Below are 19,651 nucleotides of genomic sequence, written 5' to 3'. Positions count from 1 at the left end.
GTTGCTTTTGAGCTTCAGTAACGTCTTGAGGAACTCGTTCATTTTTTACGTAACTTTTTTTCAAAGTAACTTGGAGAAAGTTTACTTCGTTAGCATCGTTCGTAGCCTGGTAACGTGCATTTCGTTTCAGTTCCACAGAGAGATCCATCTTCGCAAGCGACAACGCAAAGCTGGCCTGAAGCCAGGCCCAGCAGGACCGCCCGGAACAGGAAACCTGGACGTGTGTTCTTCTCTCGTCTCCTCGCCTGGATAACAAAGAAAATTTGTATTTTCGTGCCGACGAATGTTGGACTAAAACGGATGATAGGCAATTTCCGTCATCCTTTGCTTTCAATCCACTGGGTGACATCCCATCCATACTGTTCTCTGTCTTCTGTCGGGGACGGAATCCCACAGCCGCTTGCAGAAGTTGTTTGGACAATAACGTGACCAATAATTCACTTGATACCTGAGCAAGAGGTTGGGAAGTAGCCTCCCCACAGCACAGTTGACAAGGCATGTGATAGGTCTGCCTTGCTCTCTGTGGTGTGCTGCGGGATGGATGTGTCCTGTTCACTTTTAGATGCAGAAACGCCGAAACGGCTGTGTTCAGAGGAATGTATATATGAGCAACAGAACAGTCCTGAGAAAAGTGCGGCGACTGAAAAGCATATTAACCCAACTAGCTGCTGAACCGTTGCGGCCAGATGTGGTACCCTGCATCATCAGATAAAGTCGCGCCCGTAAGACACGTCACGGTATGCTGCAAGCACAAATTTGACCGACACATGTGATCCACCAAAACAAAGCACACATGTAAACAGTTGTCCTCGTGACTCAATGAGGTTTTTCCTCTTTCTTCACACCTGGATGTCTCAAGCGATTTGAGTAGATGAAAAACCGTAAGGGTAGGTTATTAATAGTTCGAAGAACAAATATGTGTCCGACTCCCAAAGCTACAAAAAAAGTTCTTGGAAGCTTATTGAAGCCCGTGGGGCTGACTTTACCATACACTTACTACCAGCTGCGGCCATTGATGATCCAGTGTCGCGCGGTGTTCTTTCGTGCGAGCTTCCGATCAGAAGCTCAAACAGCTCCGCTGCTAAGGAGTAACGGCTCGTCCCTAGAACACTGTCTATCATAGTAAGTGAACCCTACATACGCCGTATCGGTTGCATTTTTCGCTGGTTCTGCGCGTAGTTCAATGCCACAGCATGGTTTATGACATGGCCGCGAGTATACCATTACGTCTTACGCCCTGAGGACCAGATGCAATGACGGGGGTAACTGTCCATCAATATTTCCACATTTCTTGAAGTGATTTTCGTGTGACGTTCAGCCATGTCTCGAGAAACAACGCTGTTGACCTCAAAACCAACGAATGCGTTATCTATGGAGATATATGATGCTCAAATGATTAGCTGTAACGCAAAAAAAGGAATGAGACAGCCATGGTCTGAATGCATTGACTCATTGCACCACACACTCATAATGTCCTCGGCTGATACATCATAAGCGGCCTTTCGTATACAGATTTAAATCTCGCCCGTTCATTTTAGGTCAAGTATACGGGAAAAGGTGTGATATCTATACACGCGATCGGAGAGCCGATACATATCAGCCCTGGTCACGTTAGATTTCGCCTGTAGACAACCTCTGTTGTGCAAACCACAGATAAAGATCGTTATAACACACGACATTTGTGCACGGAATTTCTAATTAGCGTGGATGCACTCATGTGGTACGTGAAAATAACAATCGCACGTTAGGTTATAATATCGGTTAACTTATTTTAAACGATATTGTATACGCTAATCTGCGAATGTGTCTCTCTTCGCGGTTTCAAAACGCTATTAGTAGACATCACGTTGCAAATCATGAGTTTGTTTGTCAATCCTTTTTAACCCACGTGTTTTTATATGTAACTTTTTATAAAGTGTGCTTGAGCTACGCTTTTCATGCGGTATATGTATTGCCTGTTCTGTATATATGTATCTGCTGATGTGCCTCTGCCAATAGACCTCTCCCTGTTTGTAAACAAATGACGTCATAGAGATCAGCAGCGCCAGCAGTTTGGTAGAGTTGAACTACGCTGGAAGCTAGAGGCGAACAAGGTCACGCCCGAAAGTAACAGTCTTGAGGTGATTACGAAGGGCCTACTTTTCTTTCATTAGGAGGCAGCGAACAAGTGTCCATTCATGGAACCCTGCCCTCCCATTCTGATTTGTTTCGGTTTCAGTCTGTCTACCAGCGTCATGATGACGTCTCTCGGGTAGAGGTTTATTCGGGGATTAATCTTCCTTTTGTGGAGGCACATTCATATACTTATAGAAATAAACAAAGGAATAACGTCAGAAGTGTCTTTCTGTGGAGCCCGTAGGCTAAGGACGAACTAGACTAACTTTACAAAACAATGACACGCTGCGTCCATTATCAGCCAACAGGGGACAGACCTGTGGATGTCCGAAGTGCGATGGCTTCCCGTCAGCGACATTCAGTCAACCACCATCATCAACAGCCACAGCGGCCAGGCAGCGGCGATGGCGAGGTTGAGGAGGAAGAGGACGAGGAATCCGTCGACCAGAGCCTGATCCCATGGCCCGCCATGGGACCTCCGTTCTTCGTCCTGCCACCGCCATACACGGGGCTGCCTGAACTTCTCTTTCCTTTTGACCCCTTCGTCGACGACCGGGGCTACTTCTACGACCCCTACACGTATCCACCCGACTACGGCGACTCCGTCGATTACCAGTTACAAGACGAGTCCGTCTACCAGGAATACCCGGACGTTCTCCGCCAGTTCGAGTACGCTCGCTACCTCCAACCCACGCCACCTTTCTGGGACTGTCCGCTGGATCCCAGTTTCTTTCTAGACGTACCCGAAACAGAGGACTATGTGCCAGAAGGAACGGGTGAGCCCCACACGGTTAGTTCGGCAGACATAACAGATGACGTGTCGATGCACGTTATGAGCACAGAGGGCTGCGGCGACGCCCAGATGGACACCATTGCTATGGAAAGCGGATTCTGGGGAATGCCGGAACCGTACTACGGCCCCGTTGTAACGAACTACGGTACAATATCGGTAATACTGAGGCATTGCATACGAGTGGATATCACAGTGGACCGTGCCGTGCGGGTCGTAAATTTCCCGAGACATTGTACAGCAGCTATCGGCAGTTGGGGAGATCGTAGTTGCGTCTGCCATCCCTGTGGTCGTGTCCTTCAAGAGGGCATCAGCGTAGACATGGCCACGGGCAACCGGCTGGCAAAGATCTCGTCGAGAGGTGTCACTTTCACGGCGCTCAACCACGGGCTGGTGTATTTGGTTGACGCGTCCGGTACAAAGTCAACCACGGAACGCTTTCAGAACCTTTGCTACGACCTGCCCATGAGCATTTTCTACTTTAACTCGGAGCAAGGAGTAGACGCGTTCCAAGACTGCTTCCAGGCGGTAAGTCAGGCGAGGCAACGAACCACACGCTCGGGTGACGATGTCTGGATCATAGCCGGAGTACGAATCAAGCAAACTCCCTGGGGCGATGTCCAGGTGTCCAGGGACGCTGGAAGGAGAGTCATCTGGACATCGCCCACAGCAGGAACGATTTCCGTGACCACACCATTTGTGAAGATGGCTATCGGTTGTGACCCCTGGAAGTACTTCTTCGTCCGCATGGGACAGAAGAGGCTCAGTGCCAATGTGGAAGGGTTTACCGTTCGGAACGGAAGCCAGAGGGCGGGCTTCGACAGTCGAGGCAGGTTAACGTTGCCATAGCCGTACAAACAACGACGGATGACAAACGGTGGTTTGTGATCAAACTCACCGGCGGACTTGAGATCCCAGGGATGGAAGTGTTTTAACAGGCTGCGGTACGGCCAATAGTGACTTTGAAGAACGCGCATCACGGTAGGCTTTGTACAATCCATTGAAGGGACCGTGAATGTCAAGCCAACGAGTACCAGGAACGATTTTAGGACAGGAGCTTAATAAAAACTTTTACGGTGACTACCAGGACTGTGAGCAAGTGGAGACTTTTTTTTGTAAGATTGACCTTTTTAGTGACACTAGCACTCGTTATTTGTAAGAACAGATTGTGTGACCCGCAACTTTTTTGTGACATGATGTATACCGAAGTGTGACTTTGCCGTTGTGTTCTCTTTTGCATTGAAATGCAATTTCTCGAATTTGGCAACAAAAAAATCGGTGCACCCACAGGTTATAGCGGCTCTTTAAAATAAAAAGGTGCTACAACGTACACAAAACAAGACAAAAAAACTGTGGCAGAAATTTGCACTGCAGGTGAACGCTCCACGACGGGGCAATGCCATGACTCGATCCCCGACAACGTTTTCGTCATTTCATGCCAAGGGGGTAAACAGAGGATGTTCCTCGCCGTCCGAGGCGTGCGCACGAACCATTAGAGAAGCGTCAGAGCGCGCCGGTCACATTCTTCTGCCCAGCTAGTCCACGGAGCTATAGAGAAGCGGTTACGCCAGGCAATAAAGAAAAGTGCAGCGAGGCAATTTTCCTCGTCTGCTCTATCCCCTGACCACCGCCATTTCTCTTTCTTCTCTCAGTCGCCGGTCGAGGGATTTCAGGTTGAGAGAGGACGCCCCTCGCTCTGATGATATGCCCGCCTTCGGTTATAGACTTCCTCATATGGTGTAATCTACGGGATTTTTTTTTTTTTTTCATCTAATGGCGTGCTTCCGTGTATGCACTTATATCCAGATTTGCAGTGCTTTGTCGTGAAGCCCTGCAGTATCGCTGGTCTGAAACGCTTTCCTGGTAGATCAAGGTCACCTGAACGCGTTCTGACGTCATTCGAAAATTCCCCGCAAAGTGGGTATTTTCGGTGCGCTTGACTGCCGCAAGTCTAGATTTCGAACTGAAGATAAGAGTATCGAAGATACGAGTACGAAACTATGCAATCACACCGTTAACGTAGCAGCCTACGAACAAGTACACCTCAAATCGAAGACCCGCAAGGAACTCGCAACGCAAAGTTCTCAATAAAGAAATTTTATTTGTGCCATATAAAAAAACTGATACAGCTCAAAGCTTGCCATAGAATATACACAATACTGAGTATTGCTCCAAAATAATATCGACAGTTTAAGTATAAAGCAGTAGTGCCTCTGTGAAGTTAGGAAATACTCGTGAACTGCAATGCCGCATTAAATTCCATCTTTAAAATCGACAGAATCTCGACAGGGCTGGCCTTCTATTGCTTGCCGTATTTCTCGAGTAGCTTCTTGGCTTCGGCAACGTAAGTCTCCTTGGCAGCACTTTGAGACATTCCTTCGAAAACAGAGCATGTACAGAAATGAAACACACATTAAGCCCAATGTAGATCAAGATAAACCTAATCATTTTTTTAGGCGTCTGAAAAGAGGTCACGACTATCAGTTTTCATAGATAAGAGTGTGATGAGAAAGATAAGGAATAAGAAAGGGGACCTCGCAACTAGCACAAAGCCAAATTCATTCATGCGAGAAAAAAGCAAGAAATAAAATAAAAATAGGACAGACAACACGAGGTTTTCGCCTACATTTTTTCCTAGTGTTTCCCGGTAAACAACTAAAAATATGAGAAAATGTTGTTCACCGTTATTTTTATTTTCGTGGGCTTTTTTTCTTTTTCCTGCGTGTTTTCCCCGTTCAATTTCCCTGTTTGTCTCTTGTAGGAAAGGGATTTTGAGGTCGAGTTGCAAGGGCTTTGAAGATATAGTGCCAGGTAGATGTAACGATAGCGGAATGAGTCAGCACTTCACTACGGAAACGGTACGGTCTGCTATATCAATATATCACTAACGATTCAATCTACAACTCAATGAAGACAAAAAAAAAGAAAAATAAATAAGACGAAAGAGGAAGATGTGGAGTTTGTACAGACCTTTTCTTCCGTTCCAGGCATGCCACTTCGCACGGCCCTTGGGGTCGAACATACCGGGTTGACCTATACATGCATTAAAAAAAAGTTTGTGTCTGGAAAAACAATTCTTTAAACCCACAAGGTATAAAATACTACGAGAAGACAGTGTTAGCAGTAACAATACAACGCAGAGAATTCAAATTTCTTACTGGTATTACAGTCTCCAACTGTAGCCTGCTTGAAAAGACCGTACAGCTCTAGAAGTTCCTCGTCCGTGGGACGTGCCTTGAGGTTCTTCACCTCTTCAGCTGCCTTCTCAAAGTCCTGAGAGAAATTCATTTTTCTTTGAAGTCATCGTCACACACACAGTGCGCCATATATTCACGACATTTAACGCGGCGATTTAAATTACCTGCGCAGTTCAGACAGGGTCGATAAGATACGTAGTTCAACGCATCACCTGCCACCGTTAAAGTTCTGTAAATGGCGTACAGAATGGTTTTCAAACAGACCAGCGTGCCATTTCACGATCGATAAGTTGCAAGGAAGCAAATAGCAGTATATAGTTTTAACCTCGAAAAACTGAATAGTAAAAGGCATCCAATAAGCGCTGATCGCGATAAACGGAGGCAACTATGATAAGGCGCCACTATAAAACGATAGGCACGAAGTTCGACTGTACAGCTACAGATGCAGGTGATCATATTACAAAATGAATCTTAGGAATGCCGGCTAGATCAGTCTGATCATTACCATTCATTGTTGTATTTGTTTACTTACGTCACAATTATTCTCCTGTAAGAGGACACGTATGAATTAGCTATGAGATGCAGTCCCTAAACGTGAATAGCATATCTTTTCAATATAGGTAGTGGTAGGTGGTATTTCTAATTTTCTCGTAGGCTGTGTTCCGCCTTCATCAAAACACTCCTCGACCGCCTCGAGTTCATGAGATACAGAGAAGACCAATTTCATTCGATTGTTTGCAAAGCATTCTCTCACCTCGTCGACGCCCATGATGAGTTATCCAAACAAGTACACAACTGTCAGACGAATGCTACGTGTAAATTTTCGGAACCGGCTTCCAGTGATTTTATAGCAGTAGACAAGCGATGGCAATGGCGCTAAGGCGACTCGAGTGGTTTGACGCGTACCGACCGATTTAACAAAAAATGTATAACGATGTAAAAAGCATGTGAAGTGAATTATATTTGTTATTTATATATAAATTTGAGAATCTGATCATAATATTTTTAATTTCTTTACTTTGTACCGCAAATAGATGTTTCGTTTACGCGTTTAGCAAAGTCAGCTTGTGTTGCTGGCAACGTTGGGTAGGCCTTTCTCCCCTGCATTTTAAAGCGGAAGGTTGACGAAATGGTAAGCCGGAACAAATCTAGATAAATCACACATAAAACATCTGAAATAGCAAAAATATCACTGCAATTTAGTACGTTATGCCTCGCGTCACATATTAAGCGTTTTAGTTGTGATGTACAAAGCGAGATTCGTTGTTGTGTCGCTGTTTTACGCTTGTCTGACAAAACCTATCTTCATTGATAACTCAAAACAGTACACTTTTTCTAGGCAAAGCGCACGAAGAAGGTAGGAATTGTTGGGAAGTATGGCACCAGGTATGGTGCTTCCCTCAGGAAGATGGCAAAGAAAATTGAGATCACACAGCACGCAAAATACACCTGCACATTCTGCGGGAAGGTAAGGTTCAGTCTATGCTATTTGCCCACGGCTATGTTCACGAAAAGCTTGTGCACTAAACGCATGAATGTTAGTTAAAATGTATTTATGCATGTTACTTAAAAGATACTGATGCATTTTTATGTCAGGAAACTATGAGGCGAACCTGTGTCGGCATCTGGAAGTGTCGGTCCTGCCAGAAGACCGTTGCTGGTGGTGCCTATGTTTTCAGGTTGGTTAAACATTATCAGGTTGTGGATCGGGTACACAGCGTGCGCGAGAGGAAGTCCCGAGGGCCACAAGAAAATACAAAGCCTTCAAATAAAAACTTTTAACGAAGTAATGCGATTGTCTGGGCCTCGTATGAAAATTTCAACCAGTAAACGCTGCAAAAAGTTTGCATTTTCCAGGTAACGTTACAGCGTGTAGAGAACAATCATGTGAGGTTATGTGCAATTATGTAAAAAAAAAAAAATTCTTGGTATGTCCAGTACACATTGGTAAACGAGTAGCTGTAATCTTTGCTGCTTAGATTTTTGTCTTCACAGAAAAACTCCAAATTACTCTCTTGAATATGGTGCTACATGCTGAAAGTGCCAGTTGCATTTTTTCCCCTTTGGGGCATCACATTTTAATTTTTCCTTCGCGTAGTTTCCAGGTGGAACACGGGGAATGCCGCCCTGCGAAGCCGCTACCCTTTAGTTAACGGAAAAACGTTCCCACATAACGCTTTTACTTCTGGGTCTTAGGGGGTTTAATTAAGTACACGTGGGACCCACAAATAAGGCAGAGGAAATTCTTTGCATTCTTAGTGTCCTTCGCAGCGGATTTTTCAGCATCTGTTTTGGTGCAAACGTGTTCAAGTGCCGCAAAAATATCAAATTTGACAAAACCACCGAAAAACACTCACCGAATCTCCCCAGGAATAAATGTGGAACTCTACTTATGTCGTTGTAGCGTGATGTGCTTACCTAGTCATTTGTCAGCGTGCCTTTCTTGGGCAAAAGAAGTCTTTCAGCGAAGCACATATTAGTGGTGCTGCCACGTTCCAGTATGTTACATCCATTCTTTCTCTTTTTCAGCACGACTGCTGCAGCCACAGTCAGGAGCTCAGTGAGGCGTCTCAGAGAAACCAAGCAACAGTAATTTGTGTACAGTGCCTCAATAATTATATCGAAAAGCCCGTCATGGTTTGTCCTTGTTATAGAACATAGCAACAGAATGCAAGCGAGCTGGAGTGCACGATGGGAAGTTACTGCTCTGAGGCTGAAACACATAACAGACTAACACAACACAAGCCTCAAGGTACAACTGACATATGGCTAGGTATCAAGGTACCAACTGACTGAAGGTACAACAAGGAACAACTGAAATATGGCAGTCGTCGAAAAAGCCAGACTGCGGCAGGATTGGTGCATCTCGATTGCGAGTTGAGTGCGTTAACCAATTACACTACGCTGGCATCTGCTCTCAGACGGCTTAGACTCCTTTTGTCGGAAAGCAGCTGTTTTATTTTTCTTTTTGGCAACCGTAACATATGGAGAACTCCTAATAACAGAAAAGAGCAGGCATCCACTACGTCTCTGCACGTGAGAGAGAGAGAGAGAAATGGTTGAAGAAAGCACGTGACAAAGCGTCTGTCCACTCAAAAAGCAACAGTAAGGGGGCATTCGTGGAAGATGAAGCAATGTGGTCCTCACATGCAGTTGTGATACCTTATTTGAGAGCGATCCAATGAGACTGTTCTACGTCTGTGAGGGGAAAGGGAAAAGCTGAGCGACTGCGTGAAAGGCTGACAAACTTGTCTAGTGTTGAACATGAGAGAACCAATGTTCTGAGGCTGGAACCACATAGAAAGGACAAATACATACAAAGCCTCAAATTGTGTAAGAAATTAACGATGAAAGTCACTGAAAAGGTGATCCAGATGATGTCCATCCAGAAGATGTGGGTTCGAGTCCTACAGCTGCCTAACCTTTTCAGTGACTTCCATCTTTCATTGTATAGTGTATTGACAACAAAATACACGGGACAAGTCAACCCTGCCCACAAACCTAAAGAAATTGATCAGCTTTGGAAGGCACTTGAGGCTTCCAAGTCACAATGTGGAGCGCCTGCACACTTAAAGTTGTTGCTTGCACACCGATCATATTGCAAAAACACTTGAAGCACGTATGTGTGCTTTTCAGGCAAACACTTGAAATATTATTGTGACCAAAACATGAATCGGCTTCACAGTCTGCCTGGTGTCCGCCATCTTCTCGTGTTTCCCTCTCTCTCAATGTGTGCACTACATTATCCACTGGCGGAGGTATACACTTGAGGCTGTAGCTCTTACGTTGTCTCAGAGTATAGTTGACTTACCGAGTGCTATTTGTTGTAGCATATTCACGATTTTGGCATACATTTAGCGCGTGACAATATTTTCGACCATTCAACACAAATTCCACTCATTCTGACATTCCACATTTGTTCTCAAGTCTAGTTATGAGCAAGATTTTATAATGACTTCACTCATCTGACCTCCCGAGGAAGGATATAACTAGCTTTGGTGTTTAGTAGCCAGTCATGCATTCTACTGAACAAATGGTGCTCACGTCAAATGTTCTCCAATTTTATTCTGAGAGACCCACATGAAACAAGTGCAATCACAAGTATGAGGTGTTAAGTTCTGAGACCATTGTGAATTTGAACTACTATGTGATAGGACGACAAGGCACTAACATACAGACTAAATGTGTTATCGTGTGCTGGGTGTTTCCTCTAGTTTACAGTGTAACGGGTATCTGATGCAACTGCAGGCTTTGCTCTGCATACAAAAATACAGAGGTATGGCTACATGTGTGTTTTACTAATCCTTGGGTCTGAATTATTGCGTTGCTTCACAGGGTGTTAGAAAAAGAAAAGGACCTGGGGGGGGGGGGGGGGGAACCTGTACAAAATATGGCTCTGTTAGAGTGGCATGTGTTTGCCACCAGAGTGGAAGTACTATTTTCTCCCAAACGAGCTTGAAAAGTTGCAATAATCCGCTACATTCCATACCAGGTTTACAGTCAAAGAGGCAAAAATAGGTGTTTTACTGTACTGATTTTTTTTCTTTTTTAAACCAGGTGCACTAAACGTTGAAAGCTAACATTGGGATAGCCAAAAAAATGCGTCCATTACCTCCGTAGCCAGGGGCGCCACTAGGCAATTTTTCAGGGAGGGGCAAGATTTCGGACCCGGGCGCCACTGCACACTCCCGTATTATTTAGGACAGGTCGTGTGCTGTTTACGGGCAAGGGAATGAAAAAGAAAAGTACAAGAGAAACGGCAGGAACTTTCAGAGATGTGCAGCCTTGACCAAGTTGGCAGGGCTCTTGCAAAGTCAAGAAACAAACAAACAAAAAAAGGTCCATAGGGCATCATCACATTACTGCTGACTGCACACTCTTGTGTAAAACTATTAGTTTTACACAAGACAGTTTTACACAGTTTTAGTCTGTTTAGAGACAGACATGGCACTACATATTTCTGATAAAAAAACTACCCAATGCAAGTCTCAAAAATGGGTGTCATTCACATCTGTCACTTCAACAGTATGCCCAACTGTCACACTACAGGCATATGTTTCTCACTGTGTTATATATGAAGTGTACCTACTCTATTACACAACTCTTTAGAATATTCTGTACATGTCATGCAGGTAATTTGGGAACCAAATTGTACATCATGTCTGGTGGCCATAATTGAAAGGTGACTTATATGTACAACTATTATGTACAGATGTCAGCAAACAAACTTTAAAATAATTTAGGGTTAACCTATCATCATTGAAACATGGTATACATAGGACTAGTAGATATGCAAATCACTGTTGGATTCAAACAGGGGTGCATGGCACATGTAACACACAAGCAAAGAGTATGGGGTCCTTGATTGTGAGTTTCAACTCTGTTGCACAAAATAGGAAATACTAGGTGAGCTCTCACATGTTGGGATGCCATGTAAGCTAAGAAAGGCATGACAGTTGCATCATAACAGCATTCCTGTGATAAAAATCTCTCGTTAAAAGTCTTCATAAATAAATGGATCAGCAGACAGAGAGTGAGAACAACTAAGGTAGGTATCAGTAAGGCAAAAAAAGAAGCCCATCAGTTTAAAACTACCTCTGAGGGTGCACGTAGAAATATGTAAAAGAAATAATAACAATATACTCTGAAACGTTTAGAATACCATATACATTCCTATTTTCCCCATTTGGTACAGCCAGCTCTGTTGATACTCCAAGCAAAATGGATGTTTGGAGTCCCTCTCATGTTCGTTGTAGGTAGAGCCTGAAGTTTTCGGGAAATATTTTTTCAAAATTTTGGGGTAAAAAATTGGGTAAATAAACATGCGCTCTGAATTCATGCGAATTCGTATGGAAAAACCTCCAGTATGCTATATTCGGGGAGAAATTGGGCTCAGTTCCTCAAACTGACAGTACGTAACTGCATTTGCTGCCAAACAAGTTAGTGTGCATTCCTACAAACGTCTCAGTGAGGGCAATCTGACGGCTGAAAATCGGGTTTTACCCTAAACAGGCAACCTTCAATTCGGGGAAGAATCGGGTTAAACTGTAAAACTTCAGGCTCTAGTTATAGGGGAGGTCACTACAACAGGGATTGACCGTATTTATTTCTTACGCAACTTATAAAAGTCTAAAGTAAAACTGAGTAAACCGTATTGTTCACAACTCATGAGCATTTGTTTTGTTGACCGTTAACTGTGATGCAAGACCGCGCGTAGGGCAGTTTTACGCTCCAGGCATACGTATGTAAGAAAATGCAAGGTCTAAAAAAAACCAGGAGACTGACATACTACTAAGTGACAAGTAAGTTAACACTCAAAATTGGAAAGTTGTATGTACAACACAGTAGGCTCTGAAGCGCAGTTTTTTAATTTGGTTATCGCATACCCACGAAATTCTATATGTATACTCTCGTTACGTGATATGCATTTAGTAAATATACTAGCCCTACAGTGTAGAAGAGCTCTCTTTGGGCATGTTACAAAAAAGTGGTTGAGTGTAAAACGTTCTTGTACCTCACCCTCTGTAACCTGTACAGTATGCGATTGTACCTGCGTAGGACTTGGTACCACTGGCAAGAATTTGGGAAGCTATATATAAATAATGTAAGAACTTTTCTGCACCTTTGCACTTGAGAGCTACTGTCGGCATTAAACTGAAACGGACAAAAAAAAAAAAAAAAGCACAAACAGAGTCGCCCAGTTAAACAGGGCCGAACAACTTAAAACACTTCACCTCAACGACCTTCATTCGACTATGCTGCGAGACTATGTCACGTGGAAACGTCCGACTCGTCCACAATTTCGTACTCGTTGATGTCGATGTCGCTGCTCTGCGAAGGGTGCCGAGACCCCTGTCCATTTTTTGTCGCAGCCGCACCACCCCTGGAGGGCCCCACCGCAAGTGGCCTCGACTTCGACGCCTCGGCAGACTTTTTCTGCGGTCGACTGAAAGTCAATCCGCGAGCGAATGCGTCTTCCGAATCAGATTCGGAACTGTCTTCGCGAAAGTGGGCTGCCACAAAGTGCATGCTTTCACCAGACTTCGATTGTACCGCAGCGGGAAGCAAATTCAAGTCGGGAAGGAAGCTGTCCAGGTCACTCTCGTCTTCGCCGTCAGGAAAGCTAGCTAGGCCTTGCGACTCTTCCTCTGAAAAGAGAGGAATTCGTTTAGAATGTATAAACACAGCATACAAGAGAATGGGTTCTAAGAACATTGTGCAAAAAAATTTTGCAGGTCCTACGAAGTCTAGAGAAAGAGAAAGAATTCATAATGGTGCAAGCATATAGACAAAAGATGTAATGGATATTTCTAAGATATATCTATACTATTAAAGCGACAGTCCAGACACAAACCAAATCTAAGTCAATGTTGTCACGTGCTTTCTTAGGATGCTCACAGTTGCTGTTCGAAGTATTTGAATTAAATTTGCAGTCCAATTATTTATAACACAATTTTATGGCCTTCACACATCACTGTTCGTGGCTTTCGGTTTCGGCCCTTTGAAGCGATTCAGCCGTCCACTACATTTTGTAATATGTAATGTTATACTTGCACTTATAGTGCATTTACAGCACTTTCTGTTCTGAATAGAAATGTTCTTCTTTTTATTTTTGTGTAATATGTAATATTGTGTAATATTACGTAACATTTAATTTAGCCAAACAGGTCTAGATGATCGCTATATGTCATCGTTATTCCAGATGTGAACATGGCATTCATTTTTCCTGTTTAAAACTATAAAAAATACTATAAAATAACATATAAAATATAAAAAACTATAAAACTGGAAAAAGAAAAGTAAAACGCTCTGGTGGATGAAATTTTGCATGTCATCTACGTGCAACACACAGTACAATACAACCCCAATGTCAAAGTCACCCCGTATATCCAGACCGTCCCTTTAAGATAGCTACTTCGGGCACTACAAAAATTCTCTCTGCTCTGCAACAGACTACGCCAAGCTTGCTTGTGCTTTGTCTCTTGACAACCCACCCAATGAAGCGAGCTGCCCCGTGCCCAGCTCTTGAGCAAAAGCCGCCTCCTCGCTTCGAGTGGAGGAATCTGTCCCAGACTTTGACTCAGAGTCGTACGAAAGGCTTAGCTGGCGACAGAGTGTTTCCTCGCTTTCCCTGGGCAGAAATTCTTCCAACTCGTCGGACTTTAAATTTTTGGTGACCCCAGAAGGACCATCACCACCTAGGAAAGAGGTCCCCAAGCAGTGAAGAACAGAAAAAACAGAGTGAACAGGAAGGAAGAGAAGGAAACAGGTTAAGGACATGACACAAGTTTTTCAGCAGATGCAAAACCACAGGCTAGTCATGGTGAATGTATAATGTAAAAACCCCGAGACTAGGGAACACGAAGGGACACACACACAAACACGAAGTGTGTGAAGCTATGTTGAGACTTCGTGTTTGTGTGTGTCCCTAGTCTTGGGGGGTTTTTACATTATGCATCATCTTCACCAGCTCGCTTGCTTCCTAGCCATTTTTCAATGGTGAATGTGTGTTTCACAGTTACTGTCTCTGCACTGTAATGATACCATTGATGACTGTAAGACCTGTATGCATACTTAGGTCGCAGCGGTATCAGGTTTATTGACAGTAAATTTCATTATTGAGTAAAGGCTAATGAACAAACTTGTTAATGAACAAAAAAAAACGATAATGACAATCCACTGCATAGTAGTAGATCAGTACACCTATTGTATGCGGATTCTCATTAATTCACATTCCAGGGGACCAGAGATTCTTGTTTTGGACTACGAGAAGTCTTGATTGCCAGAAATTAATCTATTCTGAATAATATGTTGCCAGACAAAATTATAGTTTGTTAAATGGGCAGATTCACATACAAACCCCATGTTGCAACCTCTCTTTTACATAGTCTCGATTATTTGTTGGGGGACACATCAAACATTGGTAAGAGGCCTGTTACCATGTTTAATCAACAGTCTGCAAATGGAGAGATATTTAAGAGAAACTTCCGTATTTATTTCTAAATATAAATAAGCAGCAATTCCTTGTGAGACCCTCTAGCAGACAGATACATCCGGAAGTGAGCACTGTGTTCATAACGGGGTGCAAAGGGGTTCATAACGGGGTAAGAGGTGGCGTCGGCAACGTGTTTAAGCCGTTTTCTGCTGGCAGGAAGACTTCACGATGGAACGAAAAGTGCGAGATAGGCAAAAGTGCCGTTCAGATTAAGATAATTTTTCAATATATATTGAAAGCATAGCAGGATAAGCAAAATTATAAAGTCTGTTTAAATTAACAGAAAGTAGAGATTATATCTCAGTTTAAATTAATGAGAGTCTACCGTATATATCAATACACGAGCTGACTGATCCATGTGCAATATAGATTCATATTGAGCCCACAACAACGCAGCCACAATTATAGACAGTAACTCACAGCAACAGGAAAAGGATCAGATGAGCAAAGTGGGAATGAGACAAGGGAAGCATAAGAGAAGAAAGATGTACACGTAATCTGGCAACAGTTATTTACAGATATTTCCCATGTGTACCTACCCATCACAGAACTATTTGGCGGCTTTCCCGAAGCAATGCTCATGATCGCATCAAACTGCTCGTACCAGGTTTCTGGAACCACGTACAATGCTATTCCAGGGCCCAGTGTCACTGTCATGACTGGAATAGAGCGGAACGAACTGGAATATATTCTACTGAAGACACAAAAAGCAGGATATAGAAGGTGTTTATTTTTATTCGTTACAGAATTTTAATTAAAAAAACTAGCAGAGCAAAATAGATCCCGTTTTTGCAGCTGAGTTCTACGGCTAGGCTGACATCCCCTCGAAGAAAATATGCAACTACAAGATGACTGATTACCTAAAATGCATTAATGAACTCTTTAATTAGGGGATTTTGGGCAAAAGTGGGAGATCAGAATGGGAGATCATCCTAGTCGAAAGCCATTCCATGTTTAAAAAATCCTGAAACATGCACCTGCGTTAAGATATTCATCTAAAACGGCATCTATTTTACTCTGCTAGTTTTTTAATAAAAAAATTCTGTAACGGATAAAAATAAACCCTGTTTATATGGCGACTACTGATGGTAAACGTCACACCAAAAGTAAAAAAGAAGAGACAATATAAGGAGTCTTACGCAAAGTATAGACAATGAGAACTCCAGACACCATTCTTCCGAGCACAGCTGTTAATGTAAACATGGTGCAGGCGAGGGTGCAGAACTGTTGAAGCATGAAATAATGTCATATGTAAAGGCAAGGTACAGGTATGCTTCGGTGATGGGTACGTATATTCTTCATCAATGCACAGGGTGGCTAACCAGCTGCTTGGTAACTGCAGGGTATGTGGTGGTTACTTATTACGATAGAAGAAATTAAGAATTATGCGGCAAGATGTATGCAATATGTATGTATGCAATGCAATGTAATGCAAGAAATTAAGAATTACATGGCAAGATGTTCTTTGTGGTTACTGTAGTATTGCAATGTATGTAATATGTATGTATGTATGCAATATATTTTGCTGTAGCATCATACAGGCTATGTAATAACTTCACAACAATTTTTTTAAAAATTGGTGTATTTAGTAAGTGTAAGGCTGTGGGCTTACCAGTCCTGGATGTGTCTTACGGAGTGCTATGATGTTACTGAACCACTTTTTCGCACTTTCACTCCACTCGGTGACGTAACGGTTCAGCTCTGGGACGCTAAGAACTTGAGGATTCACAGGAGTCCATCTACAACAAGTGTAGAACAAACGTACATGTTCCAATGCAAGGGCTAAACAGGTTACGATAGATCGGTGGTAGCCCTATAAACGAATGCAGTTGGTAGTGAAACGGGTACATACTGTTCGGTATCTTCACCCTCTGCAGGGGGCACCCGTATCTCTGGCCAGATACTGTTCACCCAAGTTTTGTACATAAATATTATGGCGGCAAGTATCGCCGCAAATGAGTAGAACCTCCTGCTACAGGAGACTATAAACCTGGAAAATATGTGAAATGTTGATAGCGTACTTTCAAACCACATGTTCGTCACACCAACGCAAACGTCATGCATCCAGTGATGGCCAGTAGTTAACTACATGTGGTTAAACTACGAGTTAAACTACCTGATTGTAGTTAAAAAGTAGTTACCAACTACTTGCAGAAATGTAGTGGCAACTACTAGTTAAACTACTATTTTGAGTAGTTAACTACAGTAGTTAGGTTAGTGCGGGCGCCACTACTTCCGATTTTGCCGCAGGCTTTAGGGCACAATTGTGCTTTCCGACTTTTACCTTGAGCTACTTGTTTGATGAGAATGGAGGTGCAGAGCAATTGTGCCGTGCATGTGTACTAAATCTTTGCTTTTATCGCTGCTTGCGATTCATATTTAGGTGTCCAAGAACACTATAGAATGGGATTGGTGTTGATGGATAACGTTAAGTAGTTAGAAATGTAGTTAAAATACATTGCAGTAGTTAAAGTAGTTGTTTTAACTACCTCCACTGAAAAGTAGTTGAACTACTAGTTAAACTACTCCCTCGCGAAGTAGTTAGTAGTTATAGTTAAACTACTGTAGACGTAGTTAGTGGCCATCACTGCATACATCTCACCGAAAATTAAAGAAGAAAAACCACACAAGCAGTGAAGTCAGACAGCATCCTCATATTTTGAGTCTGAGCAGTTCTTTGAACAAGATTTATTTCCTGAATGTTCTCCCGAGCTATTTTCCTTCCTCAATTTGGTCTTATATGAGAGTCAATAAAGATCTCGTAAGTCCAAAGTGTGTTAATTAAGACGATGCCGACAGATGCAGACGGAGAAGCCGAAAAAAATCACCATAAGAAATCATGCGAGACCTAAAGCGTGAGTTGAATAATTTCCTACCCATGCAGCAAAGCAACCTACTGACTCGGTAATGAGCCAGCTCACAGTGTGCCAAAGGCATACGAGGCCGTTCACGGTTACATCTACCTAACGGGCTGTGAAATGACAGGGCTCGATCTTGTCGGGAGAGGTTTTGCAAAACGGCCGGACGAAGTTTTCGATCCGAGGTGATCCAACACATTATCAAAAAATTGCAGGAGCAACACACACACAAGCAGTGGAGAGCGTTGACTGCTGCGGGAGATGAAATATGAGAATAATACGCGAGCTCCACGAAAACGCGGATACCGAAAGAGAAACGAAGAAAGTAATCAATTGGTCAATAATCGTGGCCCGTAACAGTTACAGTTACTACGGGGCTCAAAACCATCTCGTTCGCGCACTACAATCCTACAATGTTGATCGCGCAGTGACAATGCAGATCGTCGGGTGTATACGAGCTAGAAAAAAAAGACATCGCAAAGTTCGACAAAACAATATCTTACCAATCACACCTTTCACAATGCTGCTCGATGAGGTGAGCAGCACCACAAAGATCATCCATGAGCACTCACCAAAAGAAACAGTTGACTGCAACCAATGCCACAGCACTTAGGTAAGGTCGCTCCCAAATCAGAAGGCTCTGTATAGACACTAGGTACGCCTCGAAAGGTCCGACCAACCGTAGAAAAGCCGAGTCTGTCTTCTGCTGATTGCGAGTGCACGTATCCTCTACGAAATCGCGTCCACTGCGTAATAAGGAGCGAGCCCATGAGACCACTTTCTGAGCTCCGTTCTTGACGGTGGCCATATTTGTTTTCATCGCTGCGTGACGTCACGAAACAGATGAGGGAATCACCTGACTTTGTTGACACGGGCAGCGGCAGCGGGGAAAAGGATAGTGTGTGACGAAAATGCACGGAACTCGTGGCGCAATCAAATTTGTTGGCCCCTGCCGAGCCCGCAGAGATTTGCGCATTACAACTAGGCATCTTTTCCGTAGAAAACTGGATCGGGACGGCGCTTTTATGGAGTCGATGGTTGGCGTGTGAAAAATAGGCACTGGCGGGATACCCAACACGTGTGCGACGCATGATCAATTTTACGGTGGAGAAATGGAAAACGGTTGCGTTTGGGGAATAATATTAATTACTCTGCTCTCTTCAAATCTTTTCGATATTTTTCTTCATCAACATCATTACTCTGCTCTCTGTCAAAATTCGCAGGTGGAATAGACAATTCATAATGCAAGGAAGCTCGAAAGCAAGTGTCGGAATGAGAACTTCGAGGCCACAGAGATCGTGAAAAAAAAAAATAAATAAATAATAATAATAATAATAAGAGAACAGCTACAGATCCCTTTGAGGATCGAGGCCAATGGATGAGGAAGAAGAATATTCGTTGAACTATGCAACAAGACGTTCGCATCTAATTCTCCATTGTGTTATATCAATATCCTCGACTGGAAGGAATGAAGTATGGACGTTCACCTCCTCCTTCCTCCTCACAAAAAAAAAATATAAAAAAATAAAAAATAAATAATAATAATAACACACAGAGCAGACAACGGGGTTCTTTCCTTTTTTTAATAAAGAATTTTCGGCTTGTCCTACCACTTCTGTGTGTCATAAAAGTGAGGAAAGACCCGAGTATTATTATCAGCTAGCTCGTGCTTACTCCACTACCTCTCTCTCTGAGC

The 19,651-nt window shown here is 43.2% G+C and overlaps 4 protein-coding genes across 8 annotated transcripts; 2 read left to right on the top strand and 2 right to left on the bottom strand.

Annotated features, from left to right (window-relative positions):
- Positions 1–1,012: 1,012 nt before the first annotated feature.
- LOC135366150 (uncharacterized) lies at positions 1,013–4,123 on the top strand. Of its 2 annotated transcripts, none has more exons than XM_064598807.1 (2): positions 1,013–1,122; positions 2,417–4,123. In XM_064598807.1, the coding sequence occupies exon 2, from the start codon at positions 2,453–2,455 to the stop codon at positions 3,752–3,754; it is 1,302 nt and encodes a 433-aa protein (XP_064454877.1). In that variant the 5' UTR covers positions 1,013–1,122; positions 2,417–2,452; the 3' UTR covers positions 3,755–4,123. The 2 variants fall into 2 exon arrangements, with proteins under 2 accessions (XP_064454877.1, XP_064454875.1); XM_064598805.1 differs by lacking the exon at positions 1,013–1,122 and adding an exon at positions 1,131–1,262.
- Positions 4,124–4,986: 863 nt separating this feature from the next.
- On the bottom strand, positions 4,987–6,961 carry LOC135367018 (acyl-CoA-binding domain-containing protein 7-like). Of its 2 annotated transcripts, XM_064600072.1 has the most exons (5): positions 6,857–6,947; positions 6,635–6,649; positions 6,064–6,178; positions 5,876–5,938; positions 4,987–5,281 (listed from the first exon to the last, which is right to left on the bottom strand). In XM_064600072.1, the coding sequence occupies exons 1-5, from the start codon at positions 6,869–6,871 to the stop codon at positions 5,205–5,207; spliced, it is 285 nt and encodes a 94-aa protein (XP_064456142.1). In that variant the 5' UTR covers positions 6,872–6,947; the 3' UTR covers positions 4,987–5,204. The 2 variants fall into 2 exon arrangements, with proteins under 2 accessions (XP_064456142.1, XP_064456143.1); XM_064600073.1 differs by lacking the exon at positions 6,635–6,649 and having other exon boundaries at positions 6,857–6,961.
- A 192-nt stretch (positions 6,962–7,153) lies between these two features.
- On the top strand, positions 7,154–8,732 carry LOC135367019 (large ribosomal subunit protein eL43-like). Its single transcript, XM_064600074.1, has 4 exons — positions 7,154–7,234; positions 7,442–7,570; positions 7,699–7,781; positions 8,632–8,732. Exons 1-4 carry the CDS (start codon positions 7,232–7,234, stop codon positions 8,693–8,695), a joined length of 279 nt encoding a protein of 92 aa, XP_064456144.1. The 5' UTR covers positions 7,154–7,231; the 3' UTR covers positions 8,696–8,732.
- A 1,415-nt stretch (positions 8,733–10,147) lies between these two features.
- LOC135367016 (reticulophagy regulator 3-like) lies at positions 10,148–18,790 on the bottom strand. Of its 3 annotated transcripts, none has more exons than XM_064600066.1 (7): positions 18,528–18,790; positions 16,950–17,087; positions 16,710–16,836; positions 16,237–16,321; positions 15,637–15,756; positions 14,097–14,300; positions 10,148–13,250 (listed from the first exon to the last, which is right to left on the bottom strand). In XM_064600066.1, exons 1-7 carry the CDS (start codon positions 18,773–18,775, stop codon positions 12,874–12,876), a joined length of 1,299 nt encoding a protein of 432 aa, XP_064456136.1. In that variant the 5' UTR covers positions 18,776–18,790; the 3' UTR covers positions 10,148–12,873. The 3 variants fall into 3 exon arrangements, with proteins under 3 accessions (XP_064456136.1, XP_064456137.1, XP_064456138.1); XM_064600067.1 differs by having other exon boundaries at positions 18,459–18,536; XM_064600068.1 differs by lacking the exon at positions 14,097–14,300 and having other exon boundaries at positions 18,528–18,787.
- Positions 18,791–19,651: the final 861 nt, after the last annotated feature.

The sequence above is a fragment of the Ornithodoros turicata genome, chromosome 8 (genome assembly GCF_037126465.1).
Source record: "Ornithodoros turicata isolate Travis chromosome 8, ASM3712646v1, whole genome shotgun sequence".
Classification (NCBI taxonomy): Eukaryota; Metazoa; Arthropoda; class Arachnida; order Ixodida; family Argasidae; genus Ornithodoros; species Ornithodoros turicata.
The sequence above is the reverse complement of the archived record's forward strand: the minus strand, read 5'-3'. Positions and strand labels throughout refer to the sequence as shown.

Excerpts from the sequence above, each read along its gene's own strand:
- LOC135367016 (XM_064600066.1), bottom strand. The coding sequence starts at position 18,775 with ATGAAAACAAATATGGCCACCGTCAAGAACGGAGCTCAGAAAGTGGTC. Across the intron at positions 16,837-16,949 it reads GAGGGTGAAGATACCGAACA|ATGGACTCCTGTGAATCCTC; the intron begins GTATGTACCCGT and ends CACTTGTTGTAG. Across the intron at positions 13,251-14,096 it reads GGGGCAGCTCGCTTCATTGG|AGGAAGAGTCGCAAGGCCTA; the intron begins GTGGGTTGTCAA and ends CTCTCTTTTCAG.
- LOC135367018 (XM_064600072.1), bottom strand. Across the intron at positions 5,939-6,063 it reads AGTTGGAGACTGTAATACCA|GTCAACCCGGTATGTTCGAC; the intron begins GTAAGAAATTTG and ends ATGCATGTATAG. Across the intron at positions 5,282-5,875 it reads TGCCTGGAACGGAAGAAAAG|GAATGTCTCAAAGTGCTGCC; the intron begins GTCTGTACAAAC and ends CTGTTTTCGAAG.
- LOC135367019 (XM_064600074.1), top strand. Across the intron at positions 7,571-7,698 it reads CCTGCACATTCTGCGGGAAG|GAAACTATGAGGCGAACCTG; the intron begins GTAAGGTTCAGT and ends TTTTTATGTCAG. Across the intron at positions 7,782-8,631 it reads GGTGGTGCCTATGTTTTCAG|CACGACTGCTGCAGCCACAG; the intron begins GTTGGTTAAACA and ends TCTCTTTTTCAG.